The sequence below is a fragment of the Paramisgurnus dabryanus genome, chromosome 5 (genome assembly GCF_030506205.2).
Source record: "Paramisgurnus dabryanus chromosome 5, PD_genome_1.1, whole genome shotgun sequence".
NCBI lineage: Eukaryota > Metazoa > Chordata > Actinopteri > Cypriniformes > Cobitidae > Paramisgurnus > Paramisgurnus dabryanus.
In genome coordinates this window covers 43,730,012-43,752,523 of record NC_133341.1, presented here as the reverse complement: position 1 = coordinate 43,752,523, position 22,512 = coordinate 43,730,012, and the positions used below count along the sequence as shown (strand labels likewise).

General features: G+C 35.7%; 1 protein-coding gene across 1 annotated transcript in view; it reads left to right on the top strand.

The window, feature by feature from the left end:
• The window catches only part of c5 (complement component 5), a 30,221-nt gene that overhangs the window by 6,458 nt on the left and 1,251 nt on the right, over positions 1-22,512 (top strand). The window contains exons 10-37 of the mRNA XM_065284282.2: positions 1-86; positions 257-457; positions 641-835; positions 4,733-4,939; positions 5,313-5,477; positions 6,064-6,187; positions 6,284-6,352; positions 6,453-6,671; positions 6,777-6,861; positions 6,974-7,056; positions 7,669-7,808; positions 9,482-9,730; positions 10,561-10,621; positions 10,706-10,795; positions 12,837-13,049; positions 13,598-13,682; positions 13,772-13,931; positions 14,036-14,134; positions 16,823-16,994; positions 17,072-17,277; positions 17,356-17,508; positions 17,595-17,657; positions 18,135-18,228; positions 18,308-18,347; positions 20,282-20,384; positions 20,479-20,553; positions 20,849-20,954; positions 21,049-21,129. The exon at positions 1-86 is cut by the window's left edge and continues 30 nt beyond it. Of these exons, the coding sequence (XP_065140354.1) occupies positions 1-86; positions 257-457; positions 641-835; positions 4,733-4,939; positions 5,313-5,477; positions 6,064-6,187; positions 6,284-6,352; positions 6,453-6,671; positions 6,777-6,861; positions 6,974-7,056; positions 7,669-7,808; positions 9,482-9,730; positions 10,561-10,621; positions 10,706-10,795; positions 12,837-13,049; positions 13,598-13,682; positions 13,772-13,931; positions 14,036-14,134; positions 16,823-16,994; positions 17,072-17,277; positions 17,356-17,508; positions 17,595-17,657; positions 18,135-18,228; positions 18,308-18,347; positions 20,282-20,384; positions 20,479-20,553; positions 20,849-20,954; positions 21,049-21,129 (3,624 nt within the window). The remainder of the gene's footprint in view (positions 87-256; positions 458-640; positions 836-4,732; positions 4,940-5,312; positions 5,478-6,063; positions 6,188-6,283; positions 6,353-6,452; positions 6,672-6,776; positions 6,862-6,973; positions 7,057-7,668; positions 7,809-9,481; positions 9,731-10,560; positions 10,622-10,705; positions 10,796-12,836; positions 13,050-13,597; positions 13,683-13,771; positions 13,932-14,035; positions 14,135-16,822; positions 16,995-17,071; positions 17,278-17,355; positions 17,509-17,594; positions 17,658-18,134; positions 18,229-18,307; positions 18,348-20,281; positions 20,385-20,478; positions 20,554-20,848; positions 20,955-21,048; positions 21,130-22,512) is intronic.

Genomic DNA, 22,512 nt, shown 5'->3' with positions numbered 1-22,512 from the left:
ATGTGAAGTTTGCAGAATCTCCATTTAACCTACAAGTGGTTGCAACTCCTCCATTTATCAAGCCTAATTTACCATACACTATTAGAGTAAGATACCTGCATTTACTGTTACTGTTAAACATTTAAGAGAATTTGAATGAAACTACAGTAATAACTGAATATGAAGGCTAAAATTCATTATATGAAAGTGCCTGGTCTGTACACTGTAAATGTCTCATTTTTATGAACGGTTGTGGTGACTTTTTTTCCTAATGTAGGTGTTGGTGACAGATCCTTTGGGTGAACCACAAAAAGGAGTGACAGTCCAGATACAGGCAACAACAAGAAATGTCAACAAGCAAACAGAGCCACTTAGGTTTGATGGACACATGGAGACGACTACAGCAATAAGTACGAGAGATGGAATTGCGTACTTTATACCTAATATACCCAAAGATGTGGAAAAAGCTGAATTTACTGTAAGTAAAACTGTGGCTTTTTAGCATATAAAAGTCTAAACAGTTTTAACGAGTGACTAAAGAGCCAATAAACTGGTGTGGCCAGAGAAGAGTAGATAAAAGAAATAGAAAGATAATAATTTCATTGTTATTTGACATTATAATGTGTAAATGTGCTAAATATACTTTTACATTGTTTCTTAGTTCAACACAGTTGATGAAACTTGGAATCAAGCCACAGTCACATTTACTGCAGAATCCTATGTCTCTCCCAATCACCGATACTTGTACATTAATTTACCATCTGAATCTTCAGAGTTTAAAGTTGGCCAGTACACAAACATCGAAATTCACTTTGAATATCGTGAATATCTTTCCTTGAAGACCTTCAGCTACCAGGTAAATTTTTTTTAAATTGACTTTAATCATTTAAAATAGACACCACACACAGGAAGATTGCTGTACAGTTACAGGTTACAGTTACAAGTACAGGTCAGTTGTGGTGCTGTTATCTTTAGCTACACTGTAAAAAATAGTTGGTTCAACTTAAAGGAACAGTTTGTAGGATTGTGGCCAAAACTGGTATTGCAATCACAAAACTTGTGGCTAAAACTGGTACTGCAATCACACAGCTGGTGGCCAATACACAAAATGACAACATAAACATCAGTTGAGGGCTGCAACTCCACTTTTTAAATGACAATATCCTGGCCAGACCACTGTTGTCAGTGATTTAAACATTTGAAATTAAAATTATTTCTTAATGTCTAGTGACATATCAGGCCCATTTTATGATTAATTGATATACATTTCTTACATACTGTGCCTTTAAAAAAGTAAGATACCTGGGTTGCGTTTCCCGAAAGCATTGTTAGCCAACTACGGTCGCAAGTTCTATCGTTTCAGCATAGTTCACCGATGCGGGTTTTTCCCAAAACCATTGTTCCAGCATACATTCGCAAACTGCATCGCAAAGTTGTGTTGTTGGAACGAGAGCTCCTCACCTGTCGTTAGAAGCATCGTTCCTTGTTATTATAATATGTAGACTTACGTTGATCATGATTTGGACAAAATAAGCAAAAATGTAGTACAGCCTATATTAATCATTCGAAATATATAAAAATTTTATTTTACGTCTTTAAATTTGTAAACAGAATGAAAGCGCTGCATTTGAAAACTGCGCATGTGCGCAGTCCTACAAGCTTTAAGACCCTGGGGAATCCCTGGGAGGAGTGACGTAAGAGGGACCTTGCGCATGAATTGAATATCTTGAAAATAAACAACATATAACTAAATCACAATAACAAAATCAGTCTTCCGATGCAATATATGTTATTTACAGCAATAATCTGACAATAAAACGATTTGCAAAATTAATTAGTACTTCACCTCCCACGTGACATCATCAACTATGTTGTTAAACCAACATGGTTCAAACGACGAATGTGTGACAAAGAAGTTTGTTTCTCCAACAATGCATCGCACTATGCAGGGGTGCGTTTCCCAAAAGCATCGTTGCTAACCTCTTAGCAACTTTGTTGGTTGGCAATGGGAAATTGCATTGCAACCAACAAAGTTGCTAACTTAGTTATGCTGGGGAGCGTTTCCTGAACAACGACATAACTCGCTGCTGAACCAACATAGTACGATGCATAGTTGGAGAAACGAACTACCTTGTCACGGCTGTTTCTCGAAAGCATAGTAACTTTGTTGCACATTCGTCGTTTGAACCTTTTGGTTCAACAACATAGTTGATGATGTCACATGGGATGTCATCATTCTAAAATATATAAAAAACGTTTTTTACATTTTTAAGTTTGTAAACAGAATTAAAGCGCTGCATTTAAAAACTGTGCATGTGTGCAGAATTACGAGCTTTAAGACCCTGGGGAATTCCTGGGAAGAGTGACGTAAGAGGGAACTTGCACATGAATTAAATATCTCGAAAATAAACAACAAATAACTAAATCATGATAACAAAATCAGTCTTCCGGTGCAATATACATTATTTACAGCAGTAATCTGACATTAAGTGATTTGAACAGATTAATTTGTAGTCCCACGTGCCATCATCAACTATGTTGTTGAACCAACAAAGTTCAAACGACGAATGTGCAACAAAGGGAAACAGTCTTGACAAGGTAGTTAGGGCGCACTCACATTATCCAAACCAAACCAAACCAAGCCCCAGCGCGATTGTCACCCCTCCCTACTCTCCCAGGTGCACGCACTCACACTGTACTTCTTATCGATCCGAGTCCGGGCGCGCTTTCGTCATTAAGATGCGATTGTTTTGAAAAAGCAGGAAGTAAAGCTCTCTCTTAACACTGGAACCCACCGTAATGTTAAGTCTGTGTTTTTTATTCGGAGTCGTTTGTGGCGCGATTACAGACAGCCCTCTCACATGTCATCATATTGCTTAGTTGTCTGTCACGTGTGCAGCTCAGACATTCACGTAACCCCGCTGCGCGCATCAAAAGGTTTTTACGGAGGCAGATGAAGGTGAGTGGTCGCGCAACTGACGTCTTCACCTTTTGAATCGCGCTCAGGCGTGATTGTGCTCACACCACAGCCTTCCGCGCCTGAGCCCAAGTGAACCGCGTTCCGGCCCACCTCTGCAACCCGGCCGCGGCGCGATTAACCAATCCGCGCCCGGGCACGGAACAGGGCGATCACACTAGTCAAACAAACCAGGCTTTGGGGGTCAAACGCGCCCGAGCGCGGTTTGGTTTGGATAGTGTGAGTGCGCCCTTAGTTTCTCCAACTATGCATTGTACTATAGTGTTTGAGCATCGAGTTACGTCGTTGTTCAGAAAACGCACCCCTGGTTGATTCAACTTGACAGCAATTTTTTTTTAGTTAAAGAGTGCATAAAGAATGCTTTGATACAGTAATAATGCACTTGCGACATTTGTCATTAAATCACAGATGTTGTGGAAAACTAATCCCGTTCGAATAGTGCTTATACCTACAGTTTTACGTTCTACAGCACCTTTAACTAATATTTTTTTAGTTGAATTAACTGAAACTTTTAAAGGGACACTCCACTTATTTTTTCAAATATTCTCATTTTCCAGCTCCCCTAGAGTTAAACATTTGATTTTTACTGTTTTGGAATCCATTCAGCTGAACTCCGGGTCTGGCGCTAGCACTTTTAGCATAGCTTAGCATAATCCATTGAATCTGATTAGACCATTTAGCATCATGCTAAAAAATAACCAAAGAGTTTCAATATTTTGCCTATTTAAAACGTGACTCTTCTGTAGTTACATTGTGTACTAAAACCGACAGAAAATTTAAAGTTGAGATTTTCTAGGCAGATATGACTAAGGAACTATACTCTCATTCTGGCGTAATAATCAAAGACTTTGCTGCCGTAACATGGCTGCAAGAGGCGCAATGATATTACACAGTTCCCGAAAATAGTCCCCTGCTATTAAAGTTACTAAGGTGACTATTTTCGGGCACTACATAATATTATTGCGCCTCCTGCAGCCATGTTACGGCAGCAAAGTCCTTGAATATGACACCAGAATGAGAGTTTAGTTCCTAGTAATATCGGCCTAGAAAATTGCAACTTTTAATTTTCTGTCAGTCTTAGTACTTGATGTAACTACAGAAGAGTCAAGTTTTAAATAGGAAAAATATCGAAAGTCTTTGGTTATTTTTGAGCACGATGCTAATGGTCTAATAAGAATCAATGAATTATGCTAAGCTATGCTACAAGTTGTACTGCCAGACATGGAGATCAGCTGAATGGATTCTAAAATGGTAAAAAATCAAATGTTTAACTCTGGAAAATGAGAATATTTCCAAAAAAGTGAAGTGTCCCTTTAAGGTAACCAGGTAACTTACTTTTTTAAGTTGAACCAACAAATGTTTTTTCCAGTGTACTGCACTTCATAACTTGATTAAACCTAATACTACTTTTAGCTACCCAGTAGTTATAATCCTAGTATTTCCTAATCCTAGACACATTGGGTGTCTGTCTTTTATAATGCTTTGGTCATCTTTGCATCAAAGAGCCATTGTTAAATTGGCTATCACGTTTTAGTCTATCACCTATACTAAATACACCCTCAACAACACATACCTAAAATCTTATTGTCTACCAGATTTATATTTTTACCTTAATTTAATCTGTGTTCTGTATATGGTGTTGTGTGTACAGTTTATCTTTTTACTGTAAGCAAACCTAAATGTCAACTAAATATGATGCAACATAACCAATCTTGGCACTAGATTTTTTAAATTAATGTGCATAAATTTAACATGACACAATATTTCTCATCTTAGATCATCTCTAAAGGGAAGGTCGTGAAGTATGCAACAGTTAATCGTATAAATGAAAGGAGTCAGAATCTGAACATTCAGATAACCCATGACATGGTGCCATCTGCACGACTGCTGGTTTATTACATCCTGACCGGAGAGGGCACAGCTGAACTGGTGTCAGATTCAGTGTGGTTTGATGTTACGGCAAATTGTGTCAATAATTTAAATGTAATGTTTTCTTTTTCATTATTATTTATGTTCTGCTTTATTTTGTATACAGTCAAAAACATGCTAGAGTTGGTTCAAAAAGGGACAAACCCAGTCGTTGGGTTTAAACTACACAGAAAGTGTCTTTATTTGACCTAATCATGGGTTACAAAAAAGAATTTTGAGTTTAAACAACTCAACAGAGGTAAAATTACAACCCAACGGCTTGGGTTCGTCTCTTTTTGGCCAAAGCGCAGGGTTAAATATAAAAACAATTTTTTAAGTGTATGAACTACACACACCTAAGGTTAGGGGGGCTTTAACATAGCATTGTACATTCAGTATATATTATGTGTTTATGCCTAAATCCTGACCATGTATGGCTATATTTCAGGTGGATCTATCAACTTTCAACTCACAGATACTCTACAAGCCCAAAGATGAGCTCAATTTAAAGGTGTCAACTAAAACCACTCAGGAGGAGTCACTGGTGGCGCTGTCTGTTGTTGACACAGCTCTATACACCCTCAGATCTGACAATACAGATTCTCTAAAAAAGGTGAAACAGTTGTATGATTGGAAAAGATGTTGAAGGGAGAGTTCACAGTGGTTCAATCTCCATTTCATAAAGCGACGAGAATAATTTCTGTGCGCAAATAAAACAAAAGAACCACTTTTTCCACCTTTTCCACCGCGCGTCAACACGGGTGTTGTGAACTCTGACGTCCGGCATCAGCACAACACATACACATGATCGCCACCTCGTGCATCAAGCACCACATGCACGTAGACATAATTAATGCCTAGATGGGTCATTGAGCGCTTTGGTCGGTTGCTGCGATATGTAATTTTGCTTTTTTGCACAGAAACCGCACTTCCCCTATTCAGATGTGGCACTAATGCTCGGTTTAAAAGTGCATGTTTTTAATTTTTCTTGTCAAAAATGACAATAGTTTCGTTAGATAAGACCCTTATAAACTAATCCTTTAATGAGAGGGGTGAACTATCCCTTTAAATTAGATGTGTGTTTTATCCCTATCATTATTACTGGTGGTGCTATTGATGATGCTCATGGTGATCGACAAAATCACAATCTACAACATTGAGAAAATTTTTATTTTTAACGGCAAAGGGTTTTGTTTAAGGTGCTGGCACATATTGAGAGAAGTGACTTGGGTTGTGGAAGAGGGGCTGGCAAAAACAACGCTGATGTGTTTGACCGCGCCGGGCTTATGATCCTCACCAATGCAAATGCCAAGACCATTGAAGGTGACTGTTTCATGTTTTTATTTCATGTAAACGTGGAGCACTGATGTTCTTCTTTAACATTTCACTGAAACCTCTTACACGCACTTTGTTTTATAGGGACGGTTTGCCAGTCTACGGCTAGGCCAAGGCGTTCGATTGACCTGAGCAATAAGCTCGAAGAACAAGGTTTGTTTCTCACCACTGCTTGTTCAAAAAAGTCACCGTTTGTTCTAGTAATCTTTTTAAAGCCAAAACATCATTAAAATTCAAAATGTTTACTCCATAGCAAACAAGTTCGGGATGTTCAAGAACTGCTGCTTAGCTGGGACAAGCAGTAGCCCGATCCTTGAAACATGTAAAGATCGTACTAAGAATATCCAGATTAATAAATTAAATCTGAAGCCTATTCATGAAAGACAGTGTAAGGCCGCCTTTTACAACTGCTGTGAATTTGCCATAAAGCTCCGTCATGGCAGTGAGGATAAGATCATTTTAAGTCGCTCAGGTATGTTTGCAACTTACATGGCATTGTCAATAATATACTGGACTTTAACTAATCAAAATGTAAAAAAAAAATGCAGCACATGACAGTCTCCTTTACTGGACACAGGAATTGACTTTATGTTGGATTTGGCACCATCGGTTCGGAGCTACTTCCCTGAGAGTTGGTTATGGGAGGAAAAGACCATCGGCAGGTAAGACTACAATCTGTTCAACTTGTTTGATAATGCTCATTAAATAATACGTAGAGCTTTATTTGCTTGATAAAGTGAATTTTGACTCATTTGTCATTTTTATCTGTTTAAGATCTGGATCAGTAAGCATCTCCAAAAAAATTCCAGATTCGCTAACTACATGGGAGGTGAAAGCAGTTGGAGTTTTCAGTGATGGTGAGTCTGTATACTTCATTGTATAACGCATATTGTAAGAAATACTTGCATAAAGTGTCACTTTTTAAAGTACTAGTATTAAGTCCATAGTATTTGGTACACTGTAAAAAAAAATCCGTAGAAATTACAATGTTATTGCAGCTGGGTTGCCGGTAATTTACCGTAGATTTAAATTTATGTTATTTACTGGCAAGAGTTTGTTCAAAGTTAAATAAATTTTAAATATTAACAAGTCTTTATCTTTACAGAATAAAACTATACAATAACAGCCTCATGCAAAGAATTCTGGGAACCAGAAATCATCATCACCTTTTTCTGTTTTTTGCTTCAGATTTTGTTTCCCAGAACGTTTTGCTTGATGCTGTTTTTTTAGTTTTACTCAGTAAAGACAAATACTTGTAAATGTTAAATGTTCATTCAACTTTGAACAAAATTTTGCCAGTAAATAACATACATTTAAATCTACGGTAAATTATCGGCAACCCAGCTGCAATTTCTACGGATTTTTTTACAGTGTAGTAAAAGTAGTAAACTAGTTTTCCACTTCAAACAGCCATAAACTTAAGAAATAAGGGATTATGCAAAAAAGTTCTCCTATTTGTCTGGTCATAGGTATATGCATGGCAAATCCTTTAAAGATTCGCGTGTCTCAGGAAGTTAGTTTAAATGTCCCGTTGCCGTATTCAATGGTACGTGGAGAGCAGATTGAGCTCAAGGGTTCAGTCTACAACCAGCGCTCTACAAGTATTATGGTGAGATTCTGAGATCTAAATCAGAAATGTTAATGGTTTTATATATAATATAACTGGCACAACCGTTCAAAGGTTTGGGGTCACTTGACTGAAATGTATTCATATTCTTTTGATTTGATGGTCTGAATCTCAACACAATCTCATGGCAAATTGTACGTATTTTACATATTCGTATTAATTCATATGACCACATTTATGTTTTTGTACAATTTGCTTTTGCCCCTGTAACTTTGGGATTAGGGGTGGGATCTCATTATTGTTTTTCTAATAATCGTACGTTTTCACTTTGTATTAATTTATACGAATTACCCAAATCTACAAATACAAACAAATTCCCATGAGATCATGCTGGTCTGACTGTTAAAAATTACAATAGTACAGGAAAAAATATATTTGTGCCCACATATTTGATTTATTACGAAAAAAAAATATTTTAAATGGGTAACGCTTTATAATAAGGTTGTATGTGCTAACATTAGTTAATGCATTAACTAACATGTTTAAAGGAACAGTATGTAAGAAATTTATATCAATTAATCATAAAATTGCCCTGATATGTCACTAGACATTAAGAAATAATTTTCATTTCAAATACTTATATCACTGACAACAGTGGTCTGGCCAGGATATTGTCATTTAAAAAGTGGAGTTGCAGCCCTCAACTAATGTTTATGTTGACATTTTGTGTATTGGCCACCAGTTGTGTGATTGCAGTACCAGTTTTAGCCACAAGTTTTGTGATTGCGATACCAGTTTTGGCCACAATCCTACATACTGTTCCTTTAAGTGCTATTATTGGGTCCCCAGTGCTTCTGTCAACCTAGAAAACCCAGTAACTTAGTTTTGGTAAACAATTAAGCATGTGAAAAAATTTAATTTGGCTCCCCTTGTGATGTCAGAAGAGGATAACATGGCCCTTAATCTGCACTATCCAACCACGGCACTGATATTTAGTGCAGAGATCAACTAATTTGCATTCCAAGGTGGCAATTTTAACATGTTATAATAAATTATCTGTATGGTATTTTGAGCTAGAATTTAACATAAGTTAATGCATTAGCTATAACATGAACTAACAATGAACAATATTTCTACAATATATATTTGTTCATTTCAACATTTACAACTATTTAAACATATTTTTAAACCCAAAGGTTGTAAATGTTTCCATTAGTTTCTGCACACTGAATTAATATGAACAATTGTATTTAACATTATTTAACATCGACAAATATTAATTGATAGTTCATGTTAGCTAATGCATTTACTAATGTTAACAAATACAATTCTATTATAAAGTGTTACCAAAAATGTAAATGAAATGGATAACTGGGACCAAAAAAATACGGAAAAGCAGTGAATAAAAGGCCATAATAGATGGGAACTTCTTTAGTGTTTTAATAGGGTCTCAGGTTTAAACGACAAACAATTTTTTTTGCACATTTTAGTCGGCCAAGGGTTACTACTTTGGATTAAAAAAATTAATTTGTGTCTTTTTGTTACATTTGTGTCTTGTGTCTTTGAGGTTAGTATTATTCTTAAAGAAAAAAAATACTATTAAAAAAATTAAATGACCCTAAACTTTTGAACGGTACTGTGTTGTGATATCTTTATGTTTGTAATAAACAGTTGTCTTTACTCTGTATCTTTACATATCTCATACACACGGATAGTTCAGTGTTACACTGACAGCACCGGACGGAGTATGCGTGTTTCGTGGTGTTCTGCCGGGGAAAGATGACAAACCACATGATAACAGTGGGACAGTGGATGCCAATTCAATAGCCTTGGTCAAGTTCTACATTATGGCCTTGGAAGCAGGAACTCATACACTTACTTTCACTTTACAAACATCGTTGGGGGCGAGGATGACGAGGGGGAATACGAGGACTGAGATTGTGATCAAGAAGTTGAGAGTTGTGGTAAGAGCTGATGTCATCTGTAAGCATAGAGCTTGGTGAAAAACATCTTTAGAAGCATATACAGGAAAAAACATTTGAGCTGACCATATTCAAAATAATATAGTATTTGTTAACATTAGTTAATGCACATGAATTAACAATGAAAAATATTTCTACAGCATTTATTACTATCTTAGTTCATGTTAATTTTAGCATTTATTAATACATTTTTTAAATCAAAAGTTGTAACTGTTAACGTTAGATAATTGACAATGAACTAACATATTGGCATTAACTAATATTTAAGGTATAGTTCACCCAAAAATAAAAATTCTGTGATCATACCCATTGTCAAACCTGTATGAATTTCTTTGTTCTGCTAAAGACGTTTTAAAAAAGGCGATATTTTGAAAAATGTTGATCCGAGGCATTTCACTTCCATTGAATTATGTTTCCTACTATAGAAGTCAATGGTGCCCCAGATCTGGTTACAAGATATTTTCATTTGTTTTGGGAAAGTTCACCCAAAAATGAAAATTCTGTCATCATTTACTCCCTCCCAAATTTTTGTAAACAAACCATTCGTGGACCCCATTTATTCCATAGTATTCTTTTTTCCTACTATGGAAGTGAATGGGGTCCACGAACATTTTTGTTTCAAATATTCGTCAAAATATATTCCTTTATGTTATCAAAACAAAGAAATTTATACAGGTTTGTAAACACATAAATGATGTAAATGATGATAGAAGTTTCATTTTTGGGTGAGCTATCCCTTTAAGTTATACAAACCTCTCATATTTTTGTTCAGTATGCTTCAATGTTTCACTCATTTTTTGGTACTTTCGCAGCCAGAGGGAATTAGAAAAGATGCATCAACCGGAGGAAGGATAGATCCACGGGGCGTTTTTGGTAGGAACCTCTGAAGAGTAGCAGCACGCTATCTGCTCATTTCACAACTGTGTTTCACACATCATCTCTTTATTTTTTTCTTAGGTACTCAAATCCGAAAACTTGAGCTAAAAAACACCATTCCTCCAAACATTGTGCCCAAGTCAACCGTGGAACGGTCATTATTGATTAGCGGTATGATGCCTCTTAAGTTTGAATAGATTTGTGCAGATGGACTAAACCGTAAAATATGTACCAGTTAGGTACAAATATGAACGTTTGAGGTTTCAAAATGTATATTTGAGATACCAATATGTACATTTGAGGTACTAATATGCACCCCTGAGGTACATAGCTGTACTTTTTACAAGGATACTGCCACAGTGACAGCACCTTTATTTCTGAAAAGTAAGGCAATATTTTTAGAAAGACCAGGAAACTAAGGGCCCTATCACAGGCGCAATGCTGCACCGCATTGTAAATGCATTTGCGCCCAATTTTGCGCCCATGGGCATTCTGGTCAGAAAACGAGGTGTGTTCAGGTGCATTGTTGGCGCATTGAGCCAACTAAAATAGACTATGCCATTGACCAACTTAAACCTGGTCCAAAGTCAATGGTGCAATATTGTTTTTGTTATTTAAAGAGCGTGTTAGTAATATGCGCCTTTAACAGGACAACAATGTAAAGTAACAATTTCAATACAAATAAAAACAACGTAATTTTTTAACATCAATCTTAAACTGGTGGTCTTCTTTCTCAGTTTAGTTTTTCAGTTTACAAATTCTGCCATCTAAATACGGAATCGGCTTTTAAAGGGAATGAGAGCTAAGACTCTCATTGGTTTATTGCACCTTACGCCCAAAACACACCCATTACCCATTATGAGAATAGGAACAATCCGTTTAGACTGGGCGCTAGGCGCACAAACCGTTTTTCCCGTCATTAAATTAGCAAAAGTTGATTCGGACACGCCTGTTTAGCGCTGTGCGCTTTAGACCATGCGCTTAGATTGTTAGGGCCCGAAGACTAACTCAATGACTAAACTAAGACCTATCCTTCAAGGTAGGGGGATAAATATAATATACTGTATGACAAAGGTCAATGACAACAAGACGACCACATATACACAAATTAACAAGAACAGACACAGCAACACATATCTACACTACTACAAAATTCCTTTAAATTCCTCTAAAATAACTTAAAGTTTTACATTCAATCAACTTGATTTACAAATTATTTTAACATTTTTGATTAGTGAGGAGTTGCTATAAATGATAAAAATAAAGTTGAATTAGATTAAGTTATTAAGTTATAATTCCTTACTAGTTAAGAAAGGAGAATTTAATTGTAAATTCAAGTTGATTAAACTTAAAAATGTAAGTGCAACAAGGAATTTTTAGTTTATATAACATATCTAGAGAAATTAACTCAAATTCATATTTATTAGCCAACTCTTAAACTCCCTATCCTTGTTTCTGTGAGATCAGGCTGAAACAACTCATATCACACAACATAAAATCAAACATAAAGAGCCTCATTCATAAACACTCACTTAAAATTAGAAAGTCACAAGGTTCAGATGTGCTTTAATGTTGAATTACACACTGCAAAAAAAATTTTCAAGAAAAATTGTATTAGTATTTTTGTCTTGTTTTCAGTAAAAATATCAAAAAAATTCTTAAATTAATATTCTTGATAAGCAAAATGACCCAAGAAAATAAGTCTAGTTTTTAGACCAAAATATCACATTTAAGTGATTTTGTGCATAAAACAGGCAAAAAAATCTGCCAGTGGGGTAAGCAAAAAATCGTGAAATTTTTTCTTAAACACTAAATTCAAGAAAACATTGCTTAACCCATTGGCAGTTTTTTTTTTGCTTGTTTTATGCACAAAATCACTTAAATTTGATATTTTTGGTCTAAAAAACTAGACTTATTTTCTTGGGTCGTTTTGCTCATTAAAAGAAAAAGCATTTGTAGATATTTTGACTGAAAACAAGACAAAAATACTAAGAATTTTTTTTATTGAAAATAATTTTGATTCAGTGACAAACAGTATAGCGAATCGTACAAAAACATACCATTATTAGGAAACAAAGCATTTACCCTGCCCCTAAACCCAACATCACTAGGGCGAAAGCACATTAAACATACAAATGAGATCGTACAAATTTAAACGACTTGCCATAATATTGTGTTGGGTAAATCACTTTTTTTTTTACTTTTATTACAGGAGAAGTGCTGGGAGAACTCCTGTCGATTATAAACAACCCACAGGGTTTAAAGCAGTTGACTACACTACCAAGGGGCTCAGCTGAGGTGGAGCTCATGGGTCTTCTTCCAATCTACTATGTCTACCACTATCTAGAAAGCACAGAAAGTTGGGACATTTTAGGGAAAGAGGCGTCTGCGAGTAACATGGAATTGAAGAGAAAAATGAAAGATGGTAAGATGTTTGTTTCAATAAACTTTACTGTTGCTCTGAGGTGCTAGCAACGACAAGGACATCGGTTCGAATGAATTAATCCTAGAATGTATTAATAAATGTAAAGCTTGTATGCACCATGTTTTGAATAACAGTATCTTAAATGTCTTGCCATCAAATTTCTGTAACCCTTTTGATTTTTTATTTAAACCAACATTAATATTTTACTATTCCTCATTTTATTGTATAATTGTATCCTTTACTACTACTACTATGAAAATGTATTAATAATTAATAGTATTAATATTTATAATTATTTCTATCCAGTAATATAGGAAAAACTATTAAAGGGATAGATCACCCATAATTTCATTCTTTGTATTAATTACTATTAATATGTTAATACTAAAGACACATAGTAGATATATTACATGGTATTTGGACACACATTTCAACTAACAGTTAATTGCCATGATTAACAATGAATTATAGAAAAGTATTTCATAGAATATAGAGTATAAAGTAATATATCTGTTTTACAAGATCAAATAAATCACTATTTCTTCTAGGCATCACCAGCATCCTGTCCTTTAAGTTAAAACGAGAATATGCCTTCAGCATGTGGTCAAATGAGGATAAAAAAGCCAGCACCTGGTAAACAACTGCATAGCTTCTTACCCTCAGTGTTTCTCCATAGTAGCTGAATTGAGTAAATCTGGTGTGTTTTTTTGATACCTACCTAGGGTGACCGCTCTCGTCGTCAAGACTTTAGCTGACATGCACGACTACGTCGCTGTGGAGTCCAAGGTTCTGAGCAACACCATATCTTGGCTGATCAGAGAATGTCAAAAGCCAGATGGCTCTTTCGTTGAACAATCTGAAACCAAACCGATTAAACTTATGGTATGAAACAACAAAGAGTAAAGCATCTTGTAATATCATACGCATATATACATTCAGGTTGTGTATAGATTTGATCCTTTTGATGATCTATTTTGTTTTTTTAGGGTGCTGGAGCAGATGTTACTGAACAGACTGTTTTCCTCACATCTTATGTCATGATTGGAATTAAAAGGGCTATGTTGATCAAAACTCTTAACTTAGAGGTATGACTGCTAGTAAAATAACCTCTTTTAGAAGTAAATGCTACAAACAGTTGCAGTATTGAAAGGATAGATTTACCCTCTTTTTTTTATGAAATTTTCTTTCTTTAGCAATTTTTTTTGAAGAATGCTGGCAACTCTGGCCCTCATACTATTGTATGAAAACTAAACCACAAAGACATTCCTCAAAATAATGTTGAGAGACTTTTTATTTTGGGGTGAACTATCTATCCCTTTAATACTTTCTAAGGGACATATCATAAAAATCTGACTTTTTTCCATGTTTAAGTGCTATAATTGGGTCCCCAGTGCTTCTATCAACCTAGAAAATGAAAAAAGAACGACCCAGTAACTTAGTTTTGGCAAATGCCAAATTTTTGCTCACACCTCCAAAGTGGCAATTTTAACATGCTATAATAAATTATTTATATGGTATTTTGAGCTAGAACTTTATATACATACTCTGGGAACACCAAAGATTTTATTGACATCTTAACCCTTATGTGTTGTTGGGGCCATTTTTGGTCTTAATTTGGCCACAACTTTTTCTGGGTTTCAGCAAATTGAAAGATTTTTGGTGACAAATCTTATATTTACACATATTTTAAGAAAATGCTTTGAAATTTTTCAAAAACTTAACAATATACCGTGGGCAAATTTACTACCCTTACGTGTTGTTAGCGGCCAAAAATGGCCACTAAATTAAACTCCTGTAAAAATGTATCATATGAATTTTTTTCCACATTTTTTTGCATAAATCTGTTAATCAACCTCAGTACTGATCAAAACTACCAAATGTTTTAAAAAAAAATCCATGATTTTAACTCTTTCATTGCCAAGTTTATAAGTGGTGTCACTGATTTGTGAAAAAAAAACACACAAAATGACTGTGAAAAGTGATTGTGGACTGGATTTTCTTTTACCTTTTTCACAGTCTTGGGCATGCCAAAGATTAGTAAAAACGTTGGCTTTGATGCATTTTTAGTTTTTGTGCAGCATCAGATTTTATTTTTTTCCCCCTCATTTATTGTTTGTGGCCATTTTTTCCCCATTGACTACCATTATAACAACATTTTTTGATTGCAGAGCCATGACACCTTATTTTCATGCATTATTGATTCTTTGTGGTTTTACCTTTTGCAAAGAGGTAAAATTTGTCATTTTTACTGTTGATCACCATGTGGCACCATTAACCCTTTAGTAGGCCTGTGCAAAAAAACAGAGCTTAAATTTTGGCTTGTACATAGAGTTATATGGAGTATATGTTGATGTTGATATTTATAGAAACGGTCTTTGATGTTGACAAGTACTAGTTAGTCACTTTTGCTTTACCGAGTGCTGCAGCACCAGGTTTTGGGAAATATAAGTCATTCTTGCCAGTCATGAAGGATTTGGATATTGACATGTGTTCATTAATATGTCAGTGACATTAAAGGGCACCTATTATGCCTATTTTTACAAAATGTAATATAAGTCTAAGGTGTGCGGAGAATGTGTCTGTGACTCAAAATACCCCACAGATCATTTATTTTAGCATGTTCAAAATAACCCTATTTGGATGGGAGCGAAAACACACAGTTTTCGTGTCTGTGCTTAAAACGCAAAGCATTTTCAGTTAAAATAAATCTAATTCCTGTACATACAGTCTGAGACAATAGCATCTCACTACTGAGATATGCCCTACAGAGTACAACTCACTGAAAGGGGGCCGCACACCGGGAGAGAAGTGCCGCGCCTGGTCACGCCATGTATCTTAAAGGGACACTCCACTCCACTAAATATTTTTCCTATTTATAACTTGACTCTTCTGTAGTTACATTGTGTACTAAGACCGATGGAAAGTTGCCATTTTCTAGGCAGATATGGCTAGAAACTTTACTTTAATTTGGGCGTAATAATCAAGGACTTTGCTGCTGTAACATGGCTATGATATTACACAGCAGCCAAAATAGTCCCCTTAGTATCTTTCAATAGCAGGAGACTATTTTCGGCTGCTGTGTAATATCATTGCGCCTCCTGCAGCCATATTACAGCAGCAAAGTTCTTGATTATTACGCTAGAATGAGAGGTGGAGATCCGAAACTGTTCAACTTCCAAATAATTTGTTATTAATAAATGTCACATTTGAAAAAGGCATATACACTGTAAAAAAACTTCCATAGAAATTGCAGCTGGGTTGCTGGTAATTTACCGTAGATTTAAATTTATGTTTTTTACTGGCAATATTATGTTCAAAGTTAAATGAACATTAAACATTTACAAGTCTTTGTCTTTACAGAGTAAAACTAAAAAAAACAGCATCAAGCAAAACATTCTGGGAAACAAAATCTGAAGCAAAAAACAGAAAAAGGTTGATGATGATTTCTGGTTCCCAGAATGCTTTGCATGAGGCTGTTATTGTATAGTTTTATTCTGTAAAGATAAAGACTTGTTAATATTTAAAATTTATTTAACTTTGAACAAACTCTTGCCAGTAAATAACATAAATGTAAATCTACGGTAAATTACCGGCAACGCAGCTGCAATAACATTGCAATTCCTACGGATTTTTTTTACAGTGTAGGTACGCAAATGCTGTGCCTTTAAATCAGAAATGATTGTGAGATCAAATTTAGAATGGTTTCTATTGAGCATTTGATTAATTTGGCCCTTCATTCCCATCATTGGTTAACAACACATTCATTTCTCCAGGAGTATAAAATGGCTTTAAATCGTGCTGCAAGCTACGTGTCCTCTCAGTGGAAGAAGCTTGAAAATTTGTATGTTAGAGCCATCTCATCCTATGCCCTAACGCTGGAAGACTTGCATAGTATTCCTGCAGTCGAACTTTATGAGGGACTGAAGAGAAAGGCTAATAACAAAGGTAACATCTTATTTGAGGCGTATACTTTTGAAAGAAAACTAAACTACTGTCTGTTAGCTCTCATGTCACATTTTCAGGAAACCCCGTCACGGTTCGATTCTGGGAAGAAACTCAACCAAGCAATGATCCATTGAAACCCAGTAAAACAACAGCAAGGACCGTGGAAACAACTGCTTACGTCCTGCTTAATACTTTACATAGAGGCGAAACCTCCTATGCAAAACCCATTATGAACTGGCTAACACAAGATCAGAGATATGGAGGAGGCGTCCATTCAACACAGGTTAAATCATCCATCCATCTTACATTATTGGAGCTTTGAATTTCTGCCATTTCTCATTTGATCTGTCATTTTTTCCAGGACACTATTCTCACTTTGGAAGCCCTGTCCAAGTACAGTATCTTAGCCAAACAAATCGTCTTAGACATGGTGGTCAACATTGAATACAGGAATAAAGGTGACATCAGCAGCATCAAACTAACAAAACAGATGCCGATGGCTAAACCAATAGAGGTAATATTAAATATGTGAATCAATGATTGATTTAAATAATCACACTGCTTTGAAACAGAATGCAAATAATTTTTTTCTTTAAAAAGGTGACCCAGAATGATGATATCATTGTCAAAACAGCAATGACCACTGGAGTGTCGTTTGCCACAGTAAGTGAGCATTTAGTTATCATGTCAGAGAGGTCAAAGTCCTAGAAGTCGTGCCACTAGGCGTCCATTTTTGCAAGACATTTCAGTCGTGCAAGACAAAAGTCTTATCTGCTAGAATGGAAAAAAAACAGATATCTCCAAAATTGTGTTCTAAAAAAAATCACAATTAGACAACATACAGTATTTCTAACCAACAATTAAACCTGACATCAGCTTTATTCCAAGTTGGTAAAGAGCCCCTACTCCAAAACACCGTCAGTCTTTATCGATAGATGATTGGTCCTTTTAAATGAAAGGCGGGACTTTTGTCGCCAGAGTGGCCTTATTGATTGTTGCATTGTCCACTATTCATAGTGATCAGAATGATCAATCTTGTTAAATCCAAAGTCTTTGCAGAGGATCATTTTTACTCTATTTATTAACACACTGTCTTTGAACATTTTCATGCACAAAACAAACCTTCACATTTTTCGGCAGCTCCGAACGGTGTACTACGAAATGGCAGAAAGCAATGAAAAGTGCAATTTTGATATCTCAATCGACATTCATCCGCGGGAACCAAATTCAAACGGTAAGTTGTACAGATCTGCTTTGCTCTGTTCTTATTACTTAAACTTAAACTCTTAAACTTATTTTTTTTTTTTGAGCAGATCCCATGCTTTTGTTACAACGGATTGTGGCTTGTGCAAAGTAAGTTGCTGAATATATTTTAGTATTCTTTTATCAGTAAGGGTTTCCTGTGGTCCCCCTGTGGTGCAAATCAGGTTTTTATAGTTGTTTACACTGTAAAAAAATCTTTGCTGCCTTACATTTTTTTTTTTTTGTTGAATCAACTCAGATTTACAAGTCATGTCAACTTACTATTAATTATCTTGACAAGAGATGAGTTGGTACAACTTATATAAAAAAGTTAACTTCATTTTATAAGTTATAACAACACATCTGTAGTTATAACAACTCATCTTAATAGTTGTGTTAACCAATCAGGACCTTGCTGTAGTAGTGACGTGATTACAGAAAGCGAGTGGAGTCTCAGCAGAGTCGCAGAAGCCCCTCCCATGACGCGAATTTCCGCGTGAATGTCTCGAATGACTAGAATTTCACGCGCAGCTTTCACGCGCCAATGAAGCGAGTAAACTCAAATGCTCAAGCGTCCAACTACACGCGGATAGCGCGTTTTTGCAGCCTCTACCGCGGCTGGTGTAAACGCAGCATTATTCCCACGGTTTGAAATTGTCTCAATTACATCAAAACGCATGGATCAGTAGCTCAAGTCATAGATACAGTATTTATGCATGGGTTATGCATGCCACATAGACTCTGCACTGAAAAAAGGGCCCTAAAGCACACGGTCCAATTGCAAATATGTCCGACGAGTGCACTTTTGCTAGTTTAACGACGTGGAAAATGGTCTATGCGCCTGGCGCACAGTCTAAAAGGGTTGTTTCTATTCTCGTAAGGAGTAATGGTTTTGTTGCACTCGTGCCAAAGGTTGTAATTTTCTAGGCAAATAAGGCGAGTAACTATACACTCATTCTGGCTAAATAATCAAGAACTTTGCTGCCGTACCATGAGTGCAGCAGCTGCAATGATATTATGCAGTGCCCGAAAATAGTCCCCTGCTATTGAAAGTTACCAAAGGGACTATTTTGGGCACTGTGTAATATCAAGTTTAAAATAGGAAAAATATCGAAACTCTTTGGTCATTTTTGAAGTGATGCTAATGGTCTAATCAGATATTCAGATTCAATGGATTATGCTAAGCTATGCTAAAAGTGGTACCGCCAGACCCAGAGATCAGCTGAATGGATTCCAAAACGGTAAAAAAAAATTAGTTTCCCTTTAAAAACAAACATAAAAAAATGCAATAAAGGCTACAGGTAAAGCAACTTTTCTACCAACTGATCTCAGCTTCACGTCCTGTAAACTGTCCATATTCATGTCCAAGAGACTCCATAATAATCTTTTACACTTTAATCCTTTCATTTTTCATATTTAAAATGTTGTGTGCTGCTGCGCATCCATGTGTGTAATAACCAAACCCGCGTTGTCGTCCCGTTTATAGGCACATATTACTAGTGCGCTCTTTAAATAACTAGAACAATATTGCGCCATTGACTTTAGACCAGGTTTTAGTCAATGGCTTAGTCTTTGTAGATGCCTCAAAATAGCAACCCACCAACAATCAACTGAACACACCTCGTTTTTAAGCCAGCACGCCCATGGGCGCACAAATGGGCGAAAAGTATATTATAACTGCATCGGGCTTAAACTAGTAAAAAGCACTTGCGTCGCTTATTGCACCGGGTATATGATAGAGCCCAATTGCAGCACTGCTTGGTAAGTGCTGTAACCTGTTAACATCTGCGCTTAAACATTAGTGTTGCACAGTTTCGCACAGTTTTCGTATGCCCGAATGAAGCATCTATTTACATAATATCTAAGGTCCGAGGTGGTGTGAAAAAGTGGAGGCGGGGACTCATTCGCATATTCATAGATCCGCATATACTAAATGAGGCAAGGGTGTAGAGTTACTATAATAAAAAGCTTTTTTATGCATATTTTGTTTTTTTAATTCATGGAAATTTTTTTCTGAAAATGCCGTGCTTATGTTTTACATGAAGATACAAGCCACATGAAAATACTGTTGAAAGGGAGTCTGGACTTACTGTGATGGAAATTAATTTGCCGACTGGAGTGAGCCCAATCCAAGAAGACCTAGATATAGTAAGAAAGAAAATATTATTTAGAAGTATTCCCATAGTCACCTACTGTTTTTGTAAACTCTAGTGATGCTTTTTTACTCTTCTGCATTTTGCAGTATCAGAATGGACTGGAGTCTCGATTTTCCAACTATGAAATCAATGGTGACCAAGTCATCCTTCAAATAGAGTCTGTAAGCATAACCAAGCAAAACAAATATCTTCTAATTGCACATTTCTACATTACAAAAGAATTTCTGGCTTAAGTCTCTTAATCTAATGATGAGATTAGTTTGATTTCACAATGATTTCAATCTTTGAAATTACCTTACTAGGTCAATAATAGTAAAGATGTCAAAGTTATATTTTTACAGAATGTTCTTTACATCATGAGGGTGATTTTATATAGTAAATTGTAAAAATTGACAGTTTTGGTGTCACCTTTGGCGTTTACATACATATTTCTAACATGCATTGCTTATTGTGCAGATACCATCAGACAGCCCCTACTGCGTGGGTTTCCGTGTTCGTGAGGAATTTGAAGTCGGCACCCCCGGCGCCTCTGTATTCAAAGTTTATGAGTTTAATGCTCCAGGTGTTGTGTTTCCTGCTTGCATAATAAAGATACAGTGAATAATGTAAAATTAATATGTTATACAAGTCTTCCTCACCTGACTTTCTGACTTTAGATTATCAGTGTATGAAATACTACAGACAAAATCAGAGGCTGTTACGACTCTGTGATGGAGACCAGTGCCAGTGTATGGCAGGTAAGCCACACACACAGCAGACCAGATCAATCTGTAAAAAACATAGAGATATTACATTTAACAGCTAAATCATTTACAGCTAAAAGTATTGATTTAGGCACATATTTTATGTCATTTAAAATAAAATAACTCAATGACATTAACTCTTTCCCTGCCATTGACGAGTTATCCAGACAATTAAAAAAGAAAACGCTTTCCTGTCAAATACGGTTTTTACGGCAATATTTCCACTAATCTATATTTCCTAGGTGGCGCTCTTACCCAACTTATAAAACATTAAAGCATCCACTGATACAAAAACAGTTAAAACTCTGTGTATTTTATCATTATAAATCTGAAAAGTCCTAAAAGTCCAAAAATGCAATCTCAACTTTTTGCTTAAAATTTTTTATTTTTAAAGAAACCAACCCATATTTGAGCGGTTTTAAAAAGAGAACAAATGAAGATAAAATAAAATGTTTTTATTTAGGGGGTCTGTTTTTATTTGAAATATTGTATGTTTATATATTTACAGAAGAACATTTTCTGGAAGGCACTTTTGTGAAAATCCTTTAAAAAAATGCTGTCGCTTTGCTGGCTGGCAACTTAAAAAAAAAACTCTGGTGGGGAAACAGTTAAGGGATTCTTGACTGTTAGAAAAGTGGTCAAAATGGTCCCTACATTGAAAAGCCGACAAGTTCGAAGAACTCAAAAACTTTGTAGAAAGTGATTAATAAAAATTTTAATACCAACTTTTTTAAATCAAAAATTTTGAGTAAACCCAAACTTAAAATCTTATGTTTCAACGTTTCATTTTGATTAATATTTAAGTGCACTATACATAAATCTGCTGTTTATAATAAGGACTGTTTACCATATAATTTTTGTAGGCTGTACTTAAAACTTTTTTCCAGTTCCCAGCATCACAACCACCAAAAGTTTGTAATTATTTGCAGCGTTTGTTAGAATGAGGCTGTGGTATTGAAATGACTCTGTTTAAAGTAATAAATAAAAATGTTGAGTTCTTTTACTCATTTTATTTGAGTTTGTTGAACTTAAAATGTTGAACTTGTTGAAAACACATAAACTTTTTAAGTTGAATTAACTTTTTTCACAGTTTGAGTTCAGTTCACTCTTTTTAAATGAGTAGATTGTACTGTTCGGGTTTACAGCTGTCACTCGGGCAATGTAATAGGATTTCATATAAGTACCTCAGGGGTATTAGTACCTGGATGGTACTGTACATATTGGTACCAAATGTGTACATTTTAGGACCTCTATAAAGGGTACTGACCTTGGGTTTCTGACAGTGTTGAAGCCAGGCCATGTTTACTCCCTACAACAAACCTATTTATGCCACTGCTGTGCCATTTTCAGTTTAAACGTATGAAGTGTAAACACAAT